Below are 23,924 nucleotides of genomic sequence, written 5' to 3' on the forward strand. Positions count from 1 at the left end.
CATCCACCCGCTGCAGTGGTGCAGGAAATGATACCATCAAAAGCTAAAAGCTAAGCTAAATACTAACCAATTCGATCCGGCCATTCCAAGTCTCTTCCTCACCAACTCCCGGTCAGTCAACAACAAAATGGATGAGCTACAACTGCAGAATAGCACTTTCCGGCTGGATTGCTGTGCGGTGGTAATGGACTCATTCCTGGACTCTGCCAGTGAGCTAGCATCACACGCTAGCTTCAGAGCAGACAGAACAAGTCTGGTGAGACACGCAAAGGAGGATTGTGTGTGTATGTGAACAACAGATGGCGCACTAACGCCACAAAGACAAAGCCACAAAGCTGCTGTCCAGACATTGAGTATCTTAGGTCACTATGTAGACCCTTTTATCTACCGAGAGAAATCACATTGACCGTCATAGACAATGCGAGCGTTGCCATGGAAACACTACAGCACACCATTGACAAACAGACTAGGATCTGCAGACACAAAGACCGTTCATTTGTGGACTGAGGAAGCCACAGCACCCCTACAGGACGGCATTGCCATAGTATCAGAGGCGACAGGCCTGAACACTCACACATCTGCTGTGCTTTCTTACGAACGAAACGTCTGCACAGTGTGACCACAACAAAAACAATCGAAGTGTTCCCAAACCAGAAACCGTGGCGCAACAGCGAGGTGCGAACCTTGCTCAAAGCATACGATGATGCCTTTATGTGAGGAGACCGGCAGACCTACAAAGAGGCACGCTGGTCCCTGCAGAGAGGCATCAAAGAGGCCAAACGGGAGTACAAATAACAACATCGAGGAACACTTTTAACAGTGGCGACGCCAGGAACATGTGGCATTGGATTGAAGAAAGGCAAGGCCATTTTATTTATATAGCGCATTTCATCCACAATAGAACAATGTGCTTTACATGATTAAAACCATTGAAAAAGAAAGTCCATCCATCCATTTTCTGAGCCGCTTCTCCTCACTAGGGTCGCGGGCGTGCTGGAGCCAATCCCAGCTGTCATCGGGCAGGAGGCGGGGTACACCCTGAACTGGTTGCCAGCCAATCGCAGGGCACATAGAAACAAACAACCATTCGCACTCACAGTCATGCCTACGGGCAATTTAATTGGAATTGAAAAAGAAAGTGCAAAAGATATTTAAAAAGTCAATTTTTTCTAAAAAAAAGCTCCCTTTTGCAGCATTTTCTTCTGCATCCTCTTGTTAAACGCAGCAATCTGCTCACAGCATTGTTTGTCTTTCCCAGCAAGAACAGAGCACACAGGTGTAGCTGTTGTACCGTACCCCACCTACCACACATTTCCAAGCCTGGAGGGCATCCTCACTTCAGAGACTCCCAGCATATTGTGTTTGCCTTAGTGGAAAGCAGGAAGTCAACATGACATCCGTGCTGTATAAGACAAGCTGGTGCAAAGATAGGATTTCACATGGAAAGTAATGTACTATAAATACGGCAACTCAGCAATGTGCGACTTGCTAGCGGGTTCAAATAAGGCACTGACAGCCAAGGAAGGCCATGATATGAAGAGCTTGCTGGACTTTATGAATTTGTGTCCGACACACCCTCTGCTGTCACTACGGCAGAAGGCCATCCTGGGCACCCATCCTGGTGGAGGAGGAGAACGTGTCCTTAAAATGTCCTGTTTTGTTATGTATAGTCTGGATCTCATAGTCTCGTTCTTATCTAGTATGAGTTCTTGAAGTAACTACCTTTGAACGTCCATCCAGCAGTATTTATCCATCATCTGAATACAATATACATAACTGACAACTGCCTAAATAGCTAGTTAGCAGCAAGCTGTGGCAGAGGCTGAAAAGGAAGTCAGTTTGTCTTATTACTCTTATTTTTGTAACACGCCACCGCTAGTATAGAAGTGGAGCGTATGAAGTGGTGACTTGACTACACGTAACAAGCAGATAATCTAAAAAAGTAAAAATATAAACCCAATACTAGTTTACAAACAGTAATGCATCACATATCTCATTACCTCAAAAAGTTGTAATAATTGAGTAAATGTGTTATTTAACGCAGTACCGGCAAAAAGTGTTGTTTTTTGGGGTGGAAGCTGAAACGTATTAATGGTATTCACATTCATTTCGATGGGGAAAGATGAGTAGATATAGGAGTGGTTTGAGTTAGAAGTGTGGTCACAGAACAAATTCAACTTCAAGGCACCGCTGTATCAGGCTTTGGTTTTGTCTGTCTCCCAGTTGCATGGGTGTGTGTGGGCAGTTACTCTGCAAACCGTACATGTTCTACTCAAAGTCTGGACAGTGACATGCGCAGACACCAGCTTGACACTGTTCAGACTTTTCCTTTATGTATGGCTTTGGCTTTGGCTAGCTGAGAATAGCCATAAAAACTGTGATGGGAAGCCACACAGTGTTGTCTGCTGGGAGAAGCAATTTCACACGTGGACTGATGATCAGGTGGCAGGAAATGATGATGGCACATTTATTTGTCTGCGGTGCACAACATCAGTCCAAGGAAGATTGTCTGTGACGTTTGTAGACGACTAGCTTGGGAGGCAGGGATAAAAATAGTAATCCCAGCCTGGCCATTAGTTGTTTGCAATAAGAGCCATAAGCCAGACAATCCTGCAGCATCAGTCAACATCGTTCCGAATTGATTTTCCCATCGTGGAATCATTTGTGGGCTCAGCTCCTCAACTAATCCCCAACACACCTCAGAAGGGAAATTAGGAAAGCAGCTAGCGAAAGCCAACACAGACGGCGTGTTCGTGTGTGTGCATATGTGTGTGTGTGTGTTTGGACACGCTTAACCCTGGAGTGCCTGATCCTTCATTGACCATCCTTTTTCTTCACGGTATTTTAAAAGGAAGTGGCACCACTCACAAGTTGTTATACAAGCAGTGCTCTCTCGTAGGAAGTCATTTGAGCCAGGAGTAATATGGAAACACACACTACCTGGAGATGGATTTGTATATCTCAACTGTATTATACTATGTTACAACTTCAACTTGGACTTCAACCAATATCCATCCAGGCATCCATTTTCTATAGCGGTTGTCCTCATCAGTGTGGCTGTTAGGCTGGAGCCTTTACCCTGCAAAGAAGCATGGTAGAGCCTGGACTGGTCGCCAGCCAATGTCAAGGCACATCTAGACAAACAATGGACTGGTCACCAGTCGGTTTCAGGGAAGATGTGCTGACCACTTTTTCACCTTGGTGCCGATAAAACATACTTTTCTGTAAAATGTATAGAATCAAATGCCAATGCATAACAGGTTTTATAATTCATCATTAGGATTTCTTTATTTGTGAAACTCCATTTTCTTTTTAAAGCCCAAACATGCCTTGTGTACCCAATAAGTGCAACATGACCAAGAAGAATTAGGAGACGTTGGTGTCTGTGCCTTTACATTCTGCAATGAATAATAAAGTAAATATCAATTAGATCCTTTGGGTCTGGTTGCATTGGCAGTAAATGCAATGCAAAGTGTCACCGCTCTGCTGGTGCAGGGATTCTATTTCTATTCTGCCACCTTTGTCCTTCCAAACTGATTCCCACCGATTTAAGCTCTTTCCAAAATGTTCAACTCATTCAGCATACTTGAGAAAGTATTAAAACATATTAAAAATTCCCACTTTTTTAGAATAACATTTTCATTGAAGCAATTCCCAAATCCATGGAGCCATTTTGTATAGAGTACGTAACTCCTCCTTCCACATTTCTCAAACGATTCAAACCATTCCAACATGAAACGGTTCCACTCATTCAGAACATTGCTATTTTGTTATATGTTAGCATGATAGCATTTTACAACTTCCCATAAGAAATAGTAACTGACCCCAAGGCAAGATGTAAAATCCTTATGAATCTGATATAGTGCTTTGGCTACTCAGGCAAAACAATTGTTAGCATGTTAACAATAATAATAATAATAACTGAAATATTTAGTTTTTTCCCTCTAGTCTCACAACCTACATTTCCTCCATTTCACTCAATTCTATAGCACTTCAGTTCAGCGTCTCCTCTTCAGAATTCAACAAGCACACATCATTCACTAACTGTGTTATTCTGCACTAAAATTCTTCATTTTTTATTATTCTACCCACTTTTTTGTCATTTTACTCCTTGCATACATTGTCAACCATTTTAAAACAAAATTCTGGTTATTTGTGTTTATATTTTTCATATTCACAACATTTTCTGTTTTTCCACAGTACCACATTTTGCAGAAGACAGACAAAACCTCATTCATGTGAATGAGACATTCAGCAAAAAGAAAAGTTCCATCTTTCCCATTAAAACTTTGCAGCTCATTCAGGAGATCTTGGGAATTATATTCCCAAATTTTTCAATATTCCACATTTTACATGACAACCTTCCAACATTAGAGGGGACATATTTTACCAAACCAACTTTTTCTAGTGTTTGGGATCTTATATTGGCTCTATGATGCCTCAGTAAACATGTGAAATATGAAAATCCTCCATGCATTCCTTAGTTCCAGATGTTTTTCTTCAGAGAGGCCTGAAATCCACGGTGGGCGACTGGTTAGCACATCTGCCTCACAGTTCTGAGGACCCGGGTTCAAATCTGGCCTCGCCTGTGTGGAGTTTGCATATTCTCCCCGTGCCTTCCCTCTCTGCTCCCGAGCCAGCGCTGTCAACAAAGAGGACAAACACGTGTCCTCTCATAAGTGGGTCTTCTACATGGAGGCAACCAATCAGAGGAAAGGGGGTGGTCTTAGCCAAATATGGACAAAGCAGATGCAAAACTGGGTCAAACAGAAGTAGTTGTCAGAGGCCAAGGTGTTTTTTTTTTAATGAAATTGAAAAGTCCATGTTAGAGAGTCCCTCTGAGGTGTAATTTGTCAAAATATGGCACTTTTAATGAAGAAATGTTACATGTTGACCTCCTCCTTCCACATTTCTCGACCAATTCAAACCATTCTAACTTAAAAATGCTCAGCTCATTCAGGACATGGTTTTATCACATTACCTGAATTCCCACATTTTTCAGTTTTGCACTTTTTTTCTAAATCCATGGAGACCTTTTGCAAATTACCTCTCATTTAAATTCAGCTTTTTTTCATTCTCATTTTCAACATTTCTTCTGTTTTAATTAATAGACCAGCATTTTAATCCGTCCTTAGCTCTTCAGCATTGACACACGATTTCTACATTAATTGCACTTTCTAAGTATACAGTGGGTAGGGAAAGTTTTCAGACCCCCTTAAATTTGTCACTCTTTGTTGTATTGCAGCCACTTGTTCTTTTTTTTCCTCATTAATGTACACACAGCATCCCATATTGACAGAAAATAAACATAATTGTTGACATTTTTGCTGATTCATTAAAAAAGAAAAACTGAAATATCACACAGCTATAAGTATTCAGACCCTTTGCTGTGACACTTATATATTTAACTCAGGTGCTGTCCATTTCTTCTGATCATCCTTAAGATGGTTCTACGCCTTCATTGGACTCCAGCTGCGTTTGATTGTACTGATTAGACTTGATTAGGAAACCCACACCCCTGTCGATAGAAGACCTTACAGCTCACAGTGGATGTCAGAGCAAATGAGAATCATGGGGTCAAAGGAACTGCCTGAAGAGCTCAGAGACATAATTGTGGCTAGGCACAGATCTGGCCATGGTTACAAAAAAGATTCTGCTGCACTTGAGGGTCCTAAGAGCACAGTGGCCTCCGTAATCCTGAAATGGAAGACGTTTGGGACGATCAGAACCCTTCCTAGAGCTGGCCGTCCCGCCAAACTGGGCAATTGGGGGAGAAGAGCCTTGGTGAGAGAGGTAAAGAAGAACCCAAAGATCACTGTGGCTGAACTCCAGAGATGCAGTCGGGAGATGGGAGAAAGTTGGAGAAAGTCAACCATCACTGCAGCCCTCCACCAGTCGGGGCTTTATGGTAGAGTGGCCTGACTGAAGCCTGTGCACAGTGCAAGACACATGAAAGCCCGCATGGAGTTTGCTATAAAAAAAAAAAAAAGAAACACCTGAGGGACTCCAAGATGGTGAGAAATCAAATTCTCTGGTCTGATGAGACCAAGATAGAAATTGTTGACCTTAATTCTAAGTGGCATGTGTGGAGAAAACCAGGAACTGCTCATCACCTGTCCAATACAGTCCCAACAGTGAAGCATGGTGGTGGCAGCATCATGCTGTGGGGGTGTTTTTCAGCTGCAAGGACAGGACGACTGGTTGCAATCGAAGGAAAGATGAAAGCGTCCAAGTACAGGGGTATCCTGGATGCAAAACGTTTCCAGAGTGATCAGGACCTCAGACTGGGCCGAAGGTTCACCTTCCAACAAGACAATGACCATAAACTCACAGCTAAAATAACAAAGGCGTGGCTTCAGAACAACTCTGTGACTGTTCTTGAATGGCCCAGCTAGAGCCCTGACTTAAACCCAATTGAGCATCTCAGGAAAGACCTGAAAATGGCTGCCCACCAGCGTTCACCATCCAATCTGACAGATCTGGAGTAGCTCTGCAAGGAGGAATGGCAGATGATTCCCAAATCCAGGTGTGAAAAACTTGTTGCATAATTCCCTAAAAGACTCATGGCTGTATTAGCTCAAAAGGGTGCTTCGACTAAATACTGAGCAATGGGTCTGAATACTTTGGGCTGTGTGATATTTCAGTTTTTCTTTTTTAATAAATCTGCAAAAATTTCAACAATTCTGTTTTTTTCTATCAATATGGGGTGCTGTGTGTACATTAATGTGGAAAAAAATGAACTTAAATCATTTTAACAAATGGCTGCAATATAAAATAAAGTGACAAATTTAAGGGGGTCGGAATACTTTCCGTACCCACTGTATACAGTATGTATAAAATCAATTTGAAGGGTATTCTGACAGGTCTCTTTTAATCCAGACTCCTCAATCACAATTTTGTATTCCCCAAAGTGACAACGAATTGAAGTTTTGGATAATCAGGGAAGTTCGATGCCTAAAGTCCAATTGGCCCTACTAAAAAAAAACATTTAATTGTCGAGGCAGACATTCAAGGAAGGCCCGGGGTGGTGTAGGCCATTTTAATGGTCTCTCTTGGCCTAGAAATGTCATGAAGGAGGTACTGGTCAGCTACTGAGGAGTATATACAAACAGCTGGAAGAAGGCTCATTTGGGAGCGCAGCCATGCACAGGCACTCTCTTGCTCTTTATTCCCGGGGAAAAAAGGGAGCTGAGATGGTTCATGCATCTCTGACATCTCCCTGGAGGTTATATCGGCACTTGGGGCAGATGGTTTGGAAGAAGATAGATAATCTCTACATACAGTAGATAGTAATATGGTTTGAGGATAACCAGCTAAAAGTGCATCAGTGAAAGTGGCTCTCCTTGCCCACATGTGAGGGCATTTCCTCATACCTCAAATTTTGGCTCGCATACATATATGAATAAATAAATAAATGTGATCTCTGCATCAGGTCATGAAACCCCTCCTTCCAAGTAGCTAAGGTCATCTCCTTGAACTCTTGCTGACCAGAAAATAATTTCAGAATGATGGACAGAGAGACACATGAATGGATGGCTTCATTGAGGGTGGATGGGTGGACGGATGGACGGACGAGTATCAAAGTGTACTAACTGGAAGCACGGAGAGTGTTTGTTATTTGATGGATGGATCGGAATGAAGAGGTTCCTAGAAACCTGTTGCTCTTATCAGAAAAGAAGCTTCCTTTCTGATAAGAGGAACATCCCTTTCTGCTCGTGTCTTTCAGGACACAGATTCACTTCACGGTGGCCATTGATTTCACTGCATCAAATGGTAAGTGTTTCTTTGCTCTCTGATCACCATACATGTTTTTGACATGAATGGATTTGGAATTGGAACTGTCATGAATTTCCCTTTGTGTTTTCTTTTTTTGCCCATTTTCATGAAAGCTGCGTTTTGATATGATCATTAAATATAGTCCCCACTGGGGTTGAAATCACTGTTTTGAGCATCATAATCTTCCGCTCTGAAGCTTTTGAACAATCTGAAGTTAGTATGGGCTAGCTACTCACTCAGAAGCATCCACTGAATCAAGCTTTCCAGATCAGCCCTCCGGATAGACTCTCCGTGGCTTTGTGCAAAACTCTGCTTTAGGAGTTCGGCATTTTCATCTTTAATGTTAGTGGCAGACCGTCTGCAGTGTGGTTTGTCAAGAACAGATCCTGTTTAGAGAAATTTGCCGTTGATAGCGTAAATACGTACTAGACGATGGAGCCGTGTGTCTGCCATAATATGTACAGTAATTTATCTCATGGGATGAATAAAGTATCTGTCTTTCTGTATGTATGTATGTCTATAAAGCTTCTCAAACTGGAACAGATCTGCAGTCAGGGACAGTAAAACGTCTTGTTTGGTCGCAATTTTGCAATGCTGCTCCAATATCAACTGGTGACCCATGGGTAATAATATGCTGGCAAAGCCTAAGTTGTCAAATACTGACAGTCGCAGGTCTGTATCACTCAGGTGATACCTGGGGGGAAAAAAAAGGAAACGTTATAGCGACTCTTGTGAAACCCTGTATATACCACTCTGAGGGGGGGGGGGGGGGGGGGGGGGGGGAAATAAGAAGCAACAACAAAAACACTGGGCCTTTTTTGGTGTTTTGACCATTTTTCCTTTTTACTGCATATAAAAGCTCGAAATGACAATATTTTTATTAGGATTTTGGTAGTTGTGTTGTCAGTAGATTATAGAATAAAACAAAAATGTTAATTTTACCCAAATATATCCAGTTGCGCATTGTCATATCACGCTTCACTTTTTACAATGTCATTGTATGACGGATTTTTAAATCGTACTTATGTCATTTTGAAATGTGGATTTTCCACTGTATTGCGGGATTTTGCGGTGATCATTTTTCCACACAAATGTTACTCCTGACTCATGTAGCAATAAGTGTAAGCCAGGTGAAAAGAGTTCATAAAATACTTTTGGGATCACGTCACACTTAATAAAAGAAGCTCAAGTGCATTGTGTCCATGGTGGAGCAGAACTAGCTTCCATAACAAGGGGCGGTTTCTGAAATGGGCAATATGGGCAGCCACCCAGAGCGGGATTCTCTGAGGGGCGGCACTCTCCCTCCAACGCCCCAAACCCCGCTCACCCCCTCGTTGACAACCAGGCAGGGGGTTGCACAATTCCGGGGCGTTCCAATGGGTGCAAAGTTTTAGGACAGTAATGTCTCCGGCGTCAATCAAACAGCAATGCAGGCGGCAATGCACCAGCAGCACCCCCCTCCCCTCCTCCTTTGGTTTTGTGAGATCATGATTGAACACACAAGATTTTGAGATTGGTGGTGGAACAGATTCTCTATGTGTGTGGTGTTCTGTGTTGATATTATCGGAGTACACCACACACATGAAGACCAAAACTGCCTTCAAAATCTTCATGTGTGGGGTCTGTCACCAGGGGGAACTCATCTTTTAAGATCTGAAAAATACTTGTGTGTACCAGGCCTAAGGCACACGGCACTCACCAGGCCAGGCCCCGCCTTTTAAAGCCACACACACAAAAGTCTCTGTATGTGGTATTTACATTTAGCATACGTATAAAACTGCTCTGGGCATAAAGCACATTGTATTGTTGCTAGTATGCCAAGATATCGTACATGGAGATGCATAGAGAAAATGCAGGTAATTTGAAATTTTTCTGGTGCAGCAGCTGTCATATTAGTGAATTGTAATAAGTAGAACCTTTTCTGCTAATCACATCATGCAACCCAGTTCCACTTCACGCATGTTTATGCCAAAGCCTCTGTCAGTCAAATCCCGACTTTGCTTTTGAGGGCTCGCATCAATGAGTATTCTCTGGATTTGACAGGCAATCCGTCTCAGTCCACTTCGCTTCACTACATGAACCCGTACCAGATGAACGCCTACGCCATGGCCCTGAAAGCGGTGGGCGAGATCATCCAGGACTATGACAGTGATAAGATGTTCCCTGCTTTGGGATTTGGTGCTAAGCTGCCCCCTGATGGGAGGGTCTCCCATGAGTTCCCCCTGGTGAGTCATGTGAGATGTTAAAAGTGTGAGTCCAATTCATTTTCAGTCAGGCTGCTTCAAATTTTATTGACAGACTTTCAAAACAAACGTTGCCATTGAGATCAATTCTATTTCCAATAATTCATTTCTAATCAGTCTAAACTGTCACCGTCATAAAACCTTTATTAACTGCATAGGAAATGTGTAATTCATTATTATTCATTATTTTTCTCGCCAAATATCCCAGTGGCAGTACTATTCACAAACCTCATTAACACAAAATGTCTTGATCAGTTACAAATTTCAATCCTAAAACAATAACCTTGTCAGTAACTCAGTTGTGTCTAGAAGCTTTTATATGTAAAACATGTGCCCATGACCTGTTACATTTTTTACACTAATCATTAATGAAGGCTTCAACTTCCAACATTACCCTCATCAGCAATCATGCACGGGCGGGCGGGGAAGTGTGCGCTTTCCACACGTATGCTGCACATCATTCCGATAAATGGATCATGCATCTTTTCCAGTGTAAATGAGTTTCTGCCAGGCTGGCCGGTTTGTGAAATCAATTTGAGTCGTCTCTCAGCCGGCTGCTGATTGTAGACGCTATTGAGGGGCTGTCGACTTCTGCTCCGTGTTTTCATTCAAGTCAACAAATTAAGATTCATGGCAGCGCATCATTGGAGTTTGCGTGCCACTTCCTGCAAGTGGCTTCCAAAAATTACATTTTACTCCTCAAGTGAAATAGACATTTTATTGATGTATGTACGCTACGCTTTTGCATTTTGTTGTTGCATTGTGGTTAGCATGTCCACCTCACAATTCTGAGGTCGCGGTTTAGAATCCGGGTTCCTGTGTGGAGTTTGAATGTTCTTTCTGTGCTTCTGTGGGTTGTCTCTTTTCAACAATGGTCACTAGTCAATATCAGTGCTCATATAGACAAACAATGGACTAGTCAAGCTACAACTTTATAGGGGTCCGTCCCTGCTACTGTAAGTTTTACAGTAACAGTGCAGGGACCACAAAAGATTGGGCTCACTGATGACGCTACTCTGGTATTTTTCTTTTTCTTTACACCAGAATGGCAACCTAGAGAACCCTTACTGCAACGGCATGGAGGGGATTCTGGACGCTTACCATCAAAGCCTTAAGACGGTGCAGTTGTACGGACCCACCAACTTTGCTCCTGTTGTCAATCATGTGGCAAGGTAACAGCACAGCGACCTCTCCGATCACTCATTTGTGCTATCTTTCAAAGTTGTCTTCAACACGCCGACACAGTGAGGCCCAGATTGACGCTTTAACCCTCCTGTTAGGTTTTCTTGCTCCTGTACACTAAAAATGTTCATGGGTCAGTGTGACCTGCTGCATGTTTAAACACACCTAAGTTTTTGTGAATATGGGAAAACCCATAAATTAAAATGATACTGTATATATAGTGTGTTTATAGGGGGAAGGGGCGGGGGGAGAGAGAACATATAAAATATTTATTTCTGGGGTTTTAAACTTTAGAACCGATCCATGTGACGAGCAACATAACAAGAGGGTAACACCCACACAAATAAATGAGCTTTTCATGTGATGGAGCACACATCACACGCGCTCCATTCACCTCTAACAAGCATTGCAAATAAGGAAATTAGCATCCAATGTATTTACTGGCCAGGCTACAAATGGGGATTGAAAATGATTGACTGCGCAATAAACACGCCTTATTCATGTGAAATGTGGCACTATTAGGCAGTGTCATAACATGGTTTGATTTAAAAAGGCACTTTGCAGCATATCAAGTCATAAAGTTCAAATAAATGTTGAATGAGTGAATGAAAGCATTGTGAGACGCTTTCCATTATTCTCTTGTGGGTGACATTAGTAATGATGCGGAGGGGGGAATGTTTTTTAAAGCATCTGGGCTATTGGGGCAGCCGTGGCCCAATGGTTAAGGTCATCGCCTCCCGCCGTGGGGGACCAAGGTTCAAGACGCCGACTGGACCATCCGCCAACATCCCCCGGACTCACGGCTGTGGTGTCCTTGAGCAAGACACTGATACCCCAAAATGCTCCCCGGGCGCTTCAGCTGCCCCCTGCTCCAGTGTGTTTCACTAACATGTGTATGTGTTCACTGTGATGGGTTAAATGCAGAGAATAAATTTAATGTGCATGCATATGCATGTTCATGACAATAAAAGGTGATTCTTTTCTATTCTATGATCTCCATGGCAACAGATCACACAGTTAACATGGAATAAAGTGGCTTTATTGTACATCTCATAAGGCAAAAATAATAAAATACAGTTCTACATTATAAATGGATGCAATAAATAAATAAAGGCTCCAAATGTGCAAATAATAATATTTCCTTTCCGGAAATGTGTAGCAATACATTTAAAGCGAACTTATTTTATGTGATCAAGCCTAATTTTTTTATTTTCCAGCCAATATATCAATATCGCGATTTAATCAGCATTGTTGGAATAACATCCATCCTTATACTGTACCGCTTCTTCTCACTAGGGTCACGGGCGTGCTGGAGCATATCCCAGCTATCTTCGGGAGTGAGGCGGGGTACACTCTGAACTGGTTGCCAGCCAATCACAGGGCATACATAAACCAACCAACCATTCACACTCACATTCACACCTACGGGCAATTTAGAGTCTTCAATCAACCTACCACGCATGTTTTTGGGATGTGGGAGGAAACCGGAGTTGTTGGAATAACATTTAGATCCAAAATATTATTGCATGATTGCTGTATTGTAATACAATCAGAATTGTTGGCAAAAACAATCCAACTATATTGATTTTCGCATTATCACGAACATGGCATTCGTTGGCAAAGTATGTTTCTTTTCAAAATATCGATAATTGCATAATAGCTGTATAGTTACATTTTTTTAATTTTTTGCCAAGTTTCATTTAAAAAAGAGTTTCACCATTGGGAAAATATTGTAGATATATATATTTATTATTGCTCCCCGCCGACGTTAAATGCTTTCACCATGATCTCCAACATGTTGCCTGCAGGCACCAGTAGCCACATGAGTAGCCCTTGGGCCTGTTCCTAAAAAAATAATAATTATAAAATTAAAAATTAAAAATAAAAAACACCAGTGATGGGACATTTTGATTTCCTTGCAATGTTGTAAAAGTGATCATTTGAAAATGTAAACACTTGCAGAGATGAATAGAAACATTGTTGCAAATAGATATTTACATTTCCTATCTTGTTGATAATTATTGTGAGAAATCATTAACATGATCAGTTATTAACATCATGGTGATATAACGCTTTAAGCAACAGATATTTGAACACAAATGGTGGAGCAACACGTAGACAGACCATGTCAGAATGTTCACAGGCATATATTCTTTATCCAATGAGAAAAAATGACTAATATTATTGCACTTTACTAAGTCACTGAGCAAAGCGGTAACTCTTCTTTGTTTGTGTCTGTGGAACGTTATTATAGTGCCACCCGGTGGCAAAGGTGGGCACATCAGAAGTAGCAGCACAATGAATTAAATTGAAGCATAAAATCATGATGCACAAACTAATGAATTATTTACATTCTATTTAATTATGTTATTACTCCATGTTTTTATAAAGTATAGTTTTATGGAGCGATAGTCGCCTTATTAAACAAACACATTACGAAAAAACTTTCTTATTTTTTGGGGGAAGAAACTGGAAGTGATAACTGCCATCACCATTCCTTTCGATGGAGAAAGATGATTTCAGATACGAGTGTTTTGAGGTAGTAGCGTAGTCACGGAACCAATTAAACTCGTATCTCAAGGCAGCGCTGCATTTATAATTTCATATGCACCTGGGGCTACAAAGCAAATCGTTGAGGGTCTCTGTCGCCAAAATGCACACGAGGTTTCACAACAACAAATCAATTTCCAGATACAAAGCGACATCCGGGTGGCCGGTGCCAAGCTGCACCAATTCAGTCACCCCCAACCCCAGAAGTGTGAGGTAGACATGCTAACCACTTGGCCACCGTGCTGCCCCGGAACCACCAACGTCACTTCATGGTGGTGACTCCTGCTGCCGAGCACGTGCGTCCATTCAAATGCTTTGAGCCTCCCTTGGTTGTCACCACCGTTGTTTTGTCCCGCTGTCCCTCTTCAAATGTTCAGGAAATGAGAAGGCGAATGAAATATACCGCAGCGCTTGCATAAACAGTCGGGTTAATTATTCATAAGGCAGCCAGCGCGAGGCCATGAAAGTAGGGCACACTTTGTGGGGCGTCTCCACTGGCTTTGCTAAAAGTGTCTGGAAAGACCTCAGAGACACGGAGCGCTACAGCATATTTCACTTCTTTACATTCCAGATTAAGTTTGTGCGGCGTGGGTAAAATAATACATGTGTGAAAAGGAATGTTTTATTCATTTTTTTCTCATTTTCCTGGAAACCTTTTTGGTCCACTTTCAAAAAAAAACTTCCCACTGAGAACAATTCTATTTGGAAGAGTCCAAACTGTCACCCTCATAAAGGTTACATTTGAACATTATTAGATGCCATACAGAGCAGCATAGTGGCGGAGTGGTTAGCACATCAACCTCACAGTTCTGAGGTTCTGGGTTCTAATCTGGGATGTGTGGAGTTTGCATGTTTCGTCCCACTTTCCAAAAACATGTTTGTCTCCAGGGTTACTAAATGGAAGGGAAAAAAAAAAACTGTCATTTGGATTTGAAATAACGTATATCTTTTGTGATACCAGTCCCGGTACCTTTCCGACGTACCTTGTCTGTGCCCTGATGTCGGCCGGCGACCAGTCCAAGATGTACGAGGACAAGCGCTACAGAATATGGATGGTTAGGTGCCTAGTTTTCAATACTCCACTGGTCTGATGGTGGTTCTCGCCCCCAGGTACGCAGCGGCGGTGCAGGATGGCTCTCAGTACTTTGTGCTCCTCATCATCACGGACGGCGTCATTTCGGACATGGCACAAACCAAGGAGGCCATCGTGAACGTAAGTGCCGCCGCAGGCTTTCCGTGACCTTTCGAGACGTCGGCGTCCAGTCGCAGCAGATTGGAGACTCTGTGGCGTGTTTTCTGCTCCACTTGTTTCCTCTGTTGCATTTCCTCTCGCTCTTGTCGGGTATGTTCCCTGTTATCAAGACCACCAGGGAGCCTGGGGTGTCAATCAGACTTTTTTCTAGATTTATATACAGTATCTGAAGGGATTTGTTTCATCCATCTAAGACAGAGCCCATGTCAAGTGCCAGTGATTGTTGTCGGCAGTGTTAGGCAAGTCGCTAACAATTTCCCGTGACTAGACAAGACTAGACTACATTTTCGTACTTCCTGTAGCACTTTATGACAAATGCTCTTTCTTTAAAAGTTCTCTTCAACATCTGGCCCTGAATTAACATTCAGTCATTATTTGTTACTTGTACACACATTGCGAGTGACATCTGAATAATTAGCGGTGCTGCTATAATGACTGATGTCTCTTTCGTCCAGTGGTGCGTGAACAGTGATGAAAAAGCTAGCCGACACTAACATGTCCAATTACAGATCCACGGGGAGAGGAGTAATGCGTGCTGACTGAGTGAATGGAATTGCGGATTAGTTTGAAATGCCAGCAAGAAGAAATACAATGTGTGGTCACCACAAATTGGAATGTAATTGCGTAGGTAAAATATTATCAATATTTTATTAATAATGTCTTAAAGGAACATATTCTGTAAAAGAAACCTTTTCTAATCTACAGTACATAAGCCTGCCCATAAATGGGGGCAAAGTTGTTATGAGTTGCAGACCGGACGTGACGTCGAAGCGCCAGTAGAGTTACCGCTATCAGGGCGCTCCATTGAATTGTCTCGGCCGACACATTGCAGAGAGTGATTTTGCAGGTGCTTTACTTGTGGTCTGTCCCCCCGTCATCCCCACCTTTCTTTGGACTTTTTTCCACATTATTAACCATTTTAAAAGTGTTGGAAACAGCTTGAGAACAAATCTATATTGCTCTTGAATGTTCCACTGTCTTAAGAAGTGATGTAAAACTCCGCCTCTACCCTCACTCTGTGGAAAAGTACGGACAAATTGTCACCTTCAGATTAAGTGTCTGGATGTTTTTTAGGCAATAACAAGTGCAAATAGTTAGATGAGCCTGTTTTGTTAACACGAGATCTCTGTAATGATTTAATGCACTGAACTATGTCAGCACAAAAGGTGGGTACGTGCTGATTCATTTATTTTCATTAAACTGCTTAGTCAGGCCATTCTTTTAATTATTACATCATTCATGGCTCTAAGACCTTCGAAAAAGACTGAGAAGCTGGTGTAACCGCAGTTGTTTGCTTTTGTAAGACGTATTCAAGGCGTTTTGTCTGGTCGAGGGGTGGGCGGCACGAACGCAGACTGACGTGGACAGCTGGCGCTGTGTTCTATACCATTTTAATCAATGACAGCGTAATAAATTTGATTTTTTTCTGTGCCTACGAAATTAGTGATTGAACATGCTTTCAAGGTAGCGTTGTGTTGATGTTGCTGCGCAACAGTATGTGATGGCAATTTAAAGGTAAAACCGGGTGGTGGTAATTTCGCAGACGAGCTCAAGACGGAATATGTATCTGTGGGAAGGAACACAGCCGACTTCATTCGCCGCTATTCAAAGCGGCCCCTCTCATTTCTTTTAAATATGGCGCATTCACAGTCTCGCATGGAGATGTCTCTGTGTAGAAGAGGATGATGCGTAATTGCAGCGATTCACACGTGACTGGAGCAGCATCACTGCTCTTGGCCAGTGTGACAACAGACATGAGCGGGTCCCCTTTTTACAGAAAATACAAAATGAGCTGGTGATAACCCCTGGCGACTTAAATATGTCTGCAGACCTCATGTTTCAATTTCCCCCCCAATCATTTGTGTGCCCCCATCATAGCTGTCCCGGCCAGTGAGATGATTTAATAATAATAATAATAATAATAATAATGCATTGAACAACTTGCTTTCTGCAATGATTCAGAGGTTTTGATACCCGCTGTTAAATACAGTATTTTTGGAACACCTCTGACATCCACCACACATGTTCACGGACCTCAGAATCTGTCTCCCTGTGCGTTAGACCCACTGGGCCAAAACTTAGATGTGGTATCAGCAGACGTAACTGTACACCGATGCGCCGTCTATGAAAATAGAGCCCCTTGGGTTTTCCTTTAAGTCTGGGCGGTTTAAGATCCACGATGTCAATGTGGGAATTATATGTATTTGGCCTGGTCCCATGCCACGCCACTACATGAACTGACAATAAATGCTGCCTTTCTCTTTAGTGCATGTGTGTGGGGGGGGGGGATAGTTCGCCAGACGGGGCTTCGCACTCACTAAGTAGTTTTCTGAGGTTAACAAATTCTAAAATGCGCCTGTTTCTTGACTTCTTGCTGATGCCGTTGGCAGCTACGGGAGAAGGGATGGAGATCCGCCCCTGAAATGAGCCAATTTCACCACTTGGAAGAAATATGTGTTAAAAATGTCGATTACTGTTGATTCTTGGGGTTTTATGATGTAAACATTCCACAGACACCTGAGAAGACTTTTCAATCCTAAAAAAATGCAAACTGTTTCCTTTAAGCGTTTTGTTGAAGAATCCTTGTAACAACAACAATCCCCTTAAAGGGTTGGGGGAGGGGGGGCATCATGGAGCATGCGGATGGCCTCCCGTAGACCCCCAGCAGACTGGGTTTAAAGGGAATTTGCGACTGTTAATCAAACCATTGGAACAGCCACACCTTCCTTTTAAGATCTTGTCTGCTGCTCTGCTCAACGTCTCTGAACGTCATGCTGCTTCACCTGGAACTCAACCTTTCAACTGCACCACTGAATCCTAACTCAGTGCATCCTCTTTCTGTGCGTGTGTTAATGCGTTCATGCGTGCGTGTATATACCTATGACAAGGCATATCCGATGCAAATTTGGCACTGCAATATTAATTCATATCTGATTAACATATTCCCATATCGACGAAGGCAGCCTGCAGGGTTTCACGCTATCTTTGATGTTTTTCCAAATTTAGCATTGCAGATAATAAGATCTCTTTTGGACTCTAACGGCGTATTTGCATGCAGAAATGTATTTGAACCCAAGTGGATCCGTATTACAAATCATACATGAGGCTGTCAAATTGTAACGGCCATGAGAGGCTGACGTGGAAAAGCATACTGTGGATATCGATACCAATGGCTCGCTGGTTTCTGCGTGTATAGGGATCATTTTCATATAACAGTAAAGACGTAATATATATAATTCAGCATTCTTTTATATGGTGAAAACAGCCACTCTTTAAGTCCTGTTTTCAAAATGTTATTGATGAGTTCAAATTTTAGGCATTTATAGTAAAGGTAATACTTATTGACAGAGCAAATGGTGGTGGCCCATTGAAATACCGTAAACTTCTTGCGTGGCAGTAAAGACAAAAGTGTATATTGGTTAAGATATAAACAGCTTCATAAAACTCTTAGGAGGTGCACAATTTATTTGTTCATAATGATCCTAGCTACTCGTTAAAGCCATAACACTTTTGGCTTTATACAATCATAATAACAGTAAAGACATGCAATAGCTCCGACACGTTCACAAATTCATACATATTCATTCATACCTCAGAAATAATATCATTCATTTTGCTGTCTGCTGTTGTGTGAATGTAAAATGGCTGCCTCATCATGACACTTCAGCTCACAAATCCCTCTGATGTATTGCAACAACATAATGAGACTCTCTCCGGTGGCATAAATGGTAAAGACAGCTTGAGTGACAAACAAGGACCGTTAGTGAAAGAACCACCCCACCCCCCAAAAAAAAAAAAAAAAGGAACTCTGAAAACACTCAAGTCCATTTCCTCCAACCATCCCAAGAACTTTGAGTTCCTGGGTCCTCAGAACTGTGAGGCAGACATGCTAAGCACCAGTTTAGTGACACGAATGTCGTGCAATATTCTGGTGACTGCGTAACACTGGCGCTGATGCAGTCAGTCATGAGCACAGTTTTGCTTGTTGAATGAAATGATGGACACGTCATCAGCAATGCAGCAATCATTAACTTCCGTATCTGCTTCGGAATTACAACAAGCCTCAGACTTCAATGAGTCACGCTGCGCACAAATGAGCCAATTACGCACGTAAGTGTGTCAGAAGACATTACGGGAGAATGCGCGGAGCTTGAAGGTGTGCAAACCAGGCGCGTACAAAACAGATTTGCGCACGAACGGGACAATATGGCCCTAAGAGAACAACTTTTTCCCCTCTCAAAATGATCTTTTTATTTTGCCTGCCGGCAAAAGCTGCATTTTATAGTGTTCTGAATAATTACAATTATAATTATTTAAACAACACTTTCAAATGATAAACTGCCTCTTATTCCCTGACCATTTGTATACAGGTGACAATACAGTAGAATAAAATAAAATATGTATGTATGTATGTGTAACAGTTGCATTAAGCGAGGGTCGATCCGTCATGCCGGCACCCCACTCTCGCTTTATGCAACTTTTACGCATTCTCAACAGACACTTATTGTTTCAATTTTCAAATCGTTCAACTGTTGCGTGTCCAGCACGCGTTATATCTGGATAAGGAACACAGGAGAACCGTGGTGATATTGCTTATTTCCTTCAAAATCACGTATTAGTAGTAATTCTTGTATTTGTTTTTTTTAATTCTTTTCTCATGAAATAATTGGTTAGTTCTTGCAAATAATAAAATAATATACAAATATAGCATGTAATATAAACAATGAACATTTAACTTTTATTTTATTAAAAAAAGATGTTTGTATTGTTTTATTTGTAAATAATACAATTAAAAGTATGACAAAAATAAACAATTTTAGAAAGACAGTTCATGTATTTTATTTAATAATTGGTTAATTAAAAATGCATTTATTGATTTTTTTAAATTACTTTTATTCATTTATTTAATTAAATAATAAGTTAGCGGAGCATGGTGGATGACTGGTTAGCACATCCGCCTAACAGTTCTGAGGACCTGGGTTCAAATCCAGCCTCTCCTGTGTTCTCCCCGTGCCTGCGTGGCTTTTCTCCGGGTATTCCGGTTTCCTCCCAAATCCCCAAAACATGCATGGTAGGTGAACTGACAACTCTAAATTGCCCGTAGGTGTGGATGTGAGTGTGAATGGTTGTTTGTTTATATGTGCCCTGCGATTGGCTCACGACCAGTTCAGGGTGTACCCCGACTCTCGCCCACAGTCGGCTGAGATAGGCTCCGCCACACCCACAACCCAAGTGAGGATAAGCGGTTCGGAAAATGAATGAATGCATAATCGGTTTGCTGAATGAATGTGCATACTTAACTTTGATACTGACACAGTCGCAGTTACTACTGAAGCATTAAAGCAATCCATTTTTAACAAACCATCCTTAGTCAAATGTATCTAAACTAACTACTTGAAGTCATTATTGTCTTGAAAAAAATCCAGACTTTCAATGGTGAGGGGAACCGCTGGCACAATTCAATTGAGCGCTGTGGTTGCAGGTAGCCCCCTATTGGCGTTTTGTCATCACTACAGGTCTGCAACGGATGACGATTTCGCCAAACACGGTGCCTCCCTTATGTTGATGAACTATCATTTAAAATTCTTATTCCATGAATGCAATATTAAGCGGAGTATGTGAAAAGCAAAACTCTGTCAATAATTGATGGCCATTATAATTGCCATGAAATCAATATACAGTGGAACCTCAATAGAACGGACTAATAGGGCTGGGGGGGTTGTCCCATATAGCCGATTGTCTGTTACATTGAAGCACTTTTTTTTAGCCCATATGCACCCATATTACTGTACAGTACAAAATTATTGATTTGTAGGGTTTTTTTTCTTGCCTAAAACGGAAGTACAGTACCAGGTTATTGAAAATATATTTTAAAAAAGCTTGAAACTGTTTGAAAATTTCACATTTGATCCAAACTTATCACACCGGTGTGTTTGGTCATGCATGGTGACATTGTTGACGTTATAGTAGTCATCATAGGCGAGTCGCTTTCATGAGCCTCGAGGAAGTAGTGTGCTTCCTAGTTCCAAATCTGTTGCCAAAGGTAAACGGCTTGACAAAAAAAAAACTGTTACTGTGCCAAAAATAACATGGCAAATGCAAACTATGTTTGGACACATTTTTCAATTCCGACTGTCGGTTTTAGCTGATATCCGTTATATCGGGGTCAGTTTTATCAAGTAATGGATATATAAAAGCGTGAATAAGTGGCAAAATACTGCCAATATGGGGTTCGTGCAAAAAACTGGGGTGGGTTACAGCCCAAATTTTGTTTTTCCCGAATAGTGTGAAAAAGCCGCAAAAACGTAAATAAGCAGGAAAATAACGCCAATAAGCACTTTCCACAAAAAAAGTGGGGTAGGCCCCAACACAAAAAAATTTGTTTTTAGAGGGACGGAGCTACCATTCCTTCATGATCAAAAGAAACAATTTTACATCCACATTTTACTCACTTTTTTACCTCCTCTCTGAATGAGTTAGCCCATCTGTCTGTTTTAAAAATCAAACATGGCCCTCAAGTTCAAAGGTTTGCCCACCCCAATGTTCCCACACACGTGGTGCTGGCGCAGGCTGAGTAAGAAATGCCACAAGCTGAATATTTCATCTCTGTATTCATTCTGAGGATCCTATCTATCTATGGAAATGTTTCTGTCCAGGGCCAAGCGCTGTGAAATGTGAAAGCAAGCAAGAGAGAACAGGACAAGGACAGGAGAAGAAGCATGCAGGACGAGGGTCGTGAACCCGACTGTGCAACTGAAGTGTGGTTGCATTAATTATGTGAATTATAAAAGTCTACAGGACGAGAGTATAAGTGAGGGGATACACACACGATTTGCATATTCATGAGTTATTTGTCGTGACCCCACACCCAGTGAAAGAGTCCTAGGGGTGTGTGTCTACGGATACATGCAAGTGAATTGATACCGTTTTACATGCACAAAGACTGACAGAAGTGTCCTGTAATTGCTGTGGCCGCACCGCGGCGGCTCAGGACCCCACCCAATCAATCGAGGGGCGGGATCAGGCCCATGACCTACTTTTATCCCCAATTCCAATGAAGTGGGGACGTTGTGTTAAACATAAATAAAAACAGAATACAATGATTTGCAAATCATGTTCAACCTATATTTAATTGAATACACTACAAAGACAAGATATTTAATGTTCAAACTGATAAACTTTGTTTTTAGCAAATAATCATTAACTTGGGATTTTATGACTGCAACACGTTGCAAAAAAGCTGGGACAGGGTCATGTTTACCACTGTGTTACATCACCTTTTCTTCAGTTGTTCAACAGTCCGTGGTCTCCGTTGTCGTATTTTACGCTTGATAATGCGCCACACATTTTCAATGGGAGACAGGTCTGGACTGCAGGCAGGCCAGTCTAGTACCCGCACTCTTTTACTACGAAGCCACATGCAGAATGTGGTTTGTCATTGTCTTGCTGAAATAAGCAGTGGCGTCCATGAAAAAGACGTTTCTTGGATGGCAGCATATGTTTCTCCAAAACCTGTATGTACCTTTCAGCATTAATGGTGCGTTCACAGATGTGTAAGTTACCCATGCCATTGGCACTAACACAGCCCCATACCGTCACAGATGCTGGCTTTTGAACTTTGCGTCCATAACAGTCCGGATGGTTCTTTTCCTCTTTGGCCCGGAGGACACGACGTCCACCATTTCCAAAAACAATTTGAAATGTGGACTCGTCGGACCACAGAACACTTTTCCACTTTGCATCAGTCCATCTTAGATGAGCTCAGGCCCAGAGAAGTCGGCGGCGTTTCTGGGTGTTATTGATAAATAGCGTTTGCTTTGCATAGTAGAGTTTCAAGTTGCACTTACGGATGTAGCGCCAAACTGTATTTACTGACATTGGTTTTCTGAAGTGTTCTTGAGCCCATGTGGTGATATCCTTTACACATTGATGTCAGTTTTTCATGCAGTGCCGCCTGAGGGATCGAAGGTCACGGGCATTCAATGTTGGTTTTCAGCCTTGACGCTTTCATGCAGTGATTTCTCCAGATTCTTTGAACCTTTTGATGATATTATGGACCGTAGATGATGAAATCCCTAAATTCCTTGCAATTGTACGTTGAGGAACATTGTCCTTAAACTGTTCGACTATTTTCTCACACACTTGTTCACAAAGGGGTGAACCTATCTTTACTTGTGAATGACTGAGCAATTCAGGGAAGCTCCTTTTATACCCAATCATGGCACCCACCTGTTCACCTGTGGGATGTTCCAAACAGTTGTTTGATGAGCATTCCTCAACTTTCTCAGTCTTTTTTGCCACCTGTCCCAGCATTTTTGGAACGTGTTGCAGCCATAAAATTCTAAGTTAATGATTATTTGCAAAAACAATAAAGTTGATCAGCTTGAACATTAAAGATATTTAATGTCTTTGTAGTGTATTCAATTAAATATAGGTTGAACGTGATTTGCAAATCATTGTATTTGTCTGTTTTTATTTGTTTAACACAACGTCCCAACTTCATTGGAATCGGGGATGTACATTAAAAAGTAATTTGTCATAGTTAGTACTTCCCCAAAAAGTCATTAAATTAGTAACGTTGTTACTCCCTCATGAATGTGATTATTGCTCTGAAAAAAACTTTTTTTTTAGCTGGTTTCACAGGGCTAGTTACGTAGAGTAGAACAACTTCCACTGGAACTTTATTGGACCGCAAACCACAACTGGTAGACATACCGTTGCACCTAATTCATGTACTTTCTTCCCTACAAAAAGGTGCAATAATCAGAAGTGCTTTTATCTAAATGCCGTGTAAAATAAAATTTAAAAAACTGTCACACAGCTTCTAGACAATTGATGTATGCAGTGGCATGTGCCGTCGCAAGATGTTTCGTGAGATTACAGTTGTTCACCAGGGACGCGGACAGAGTGTATTCTCTGGT

The 23,924-nt window shown here is 41.8% G+C and overlaps 1 protein-coding gene across 3 annotated transcripts in view; it reads left to right on the top strand.

The window, feature by feature from the left end:
- cpne5a (copine Va) overlaps window positions 1-23,924 on the top strand; it is a 121,981-nt gene that overhangs the window by 86,689 nt on the left and 11,368 nt on the right. For all 3 annotated transcript variants that reach the window (XM_061788548.1, XM_061788538.1, XM_061788556.1), the window contains 4 exons: window positions 7,727-7,773; window positions 9,820-10,001; window positions 11,064-11,191; window positions 14,862-14,964. In XM_061788548.1, coding sequence (XP_061644532.1) covers window positions 7,727-7,773; window positions 9,820-10,001; window positions 11,064-11,191; window positions 14,862-14,964 — 460 coding nt within the window. The remainder of the gene's footprint in view (window positions 1-7,726; window positions 7,774-9,819; window positions 10,002-11,063; window positions 11,192-14,861; window positions 14,965-23,924) is intronic.

This window comes from Phyllopteryx taeniolatus, chromosome 1, assembly GCF_024500385.1.
Source record: "Phyllopteryx taeniolatus isolate TA_2022b chromosome 1, UOR_Ptae_1.2, whole genome shotgun sequence".
In the NCBI taxonomy this organism is placed as follows: Eukaryota; Metazoa; Chordata; class Actinopteri; order Syngnathiformes; family Syngnathidae; genus Phyllopteryx; species Phyllopteryx taeniolatus.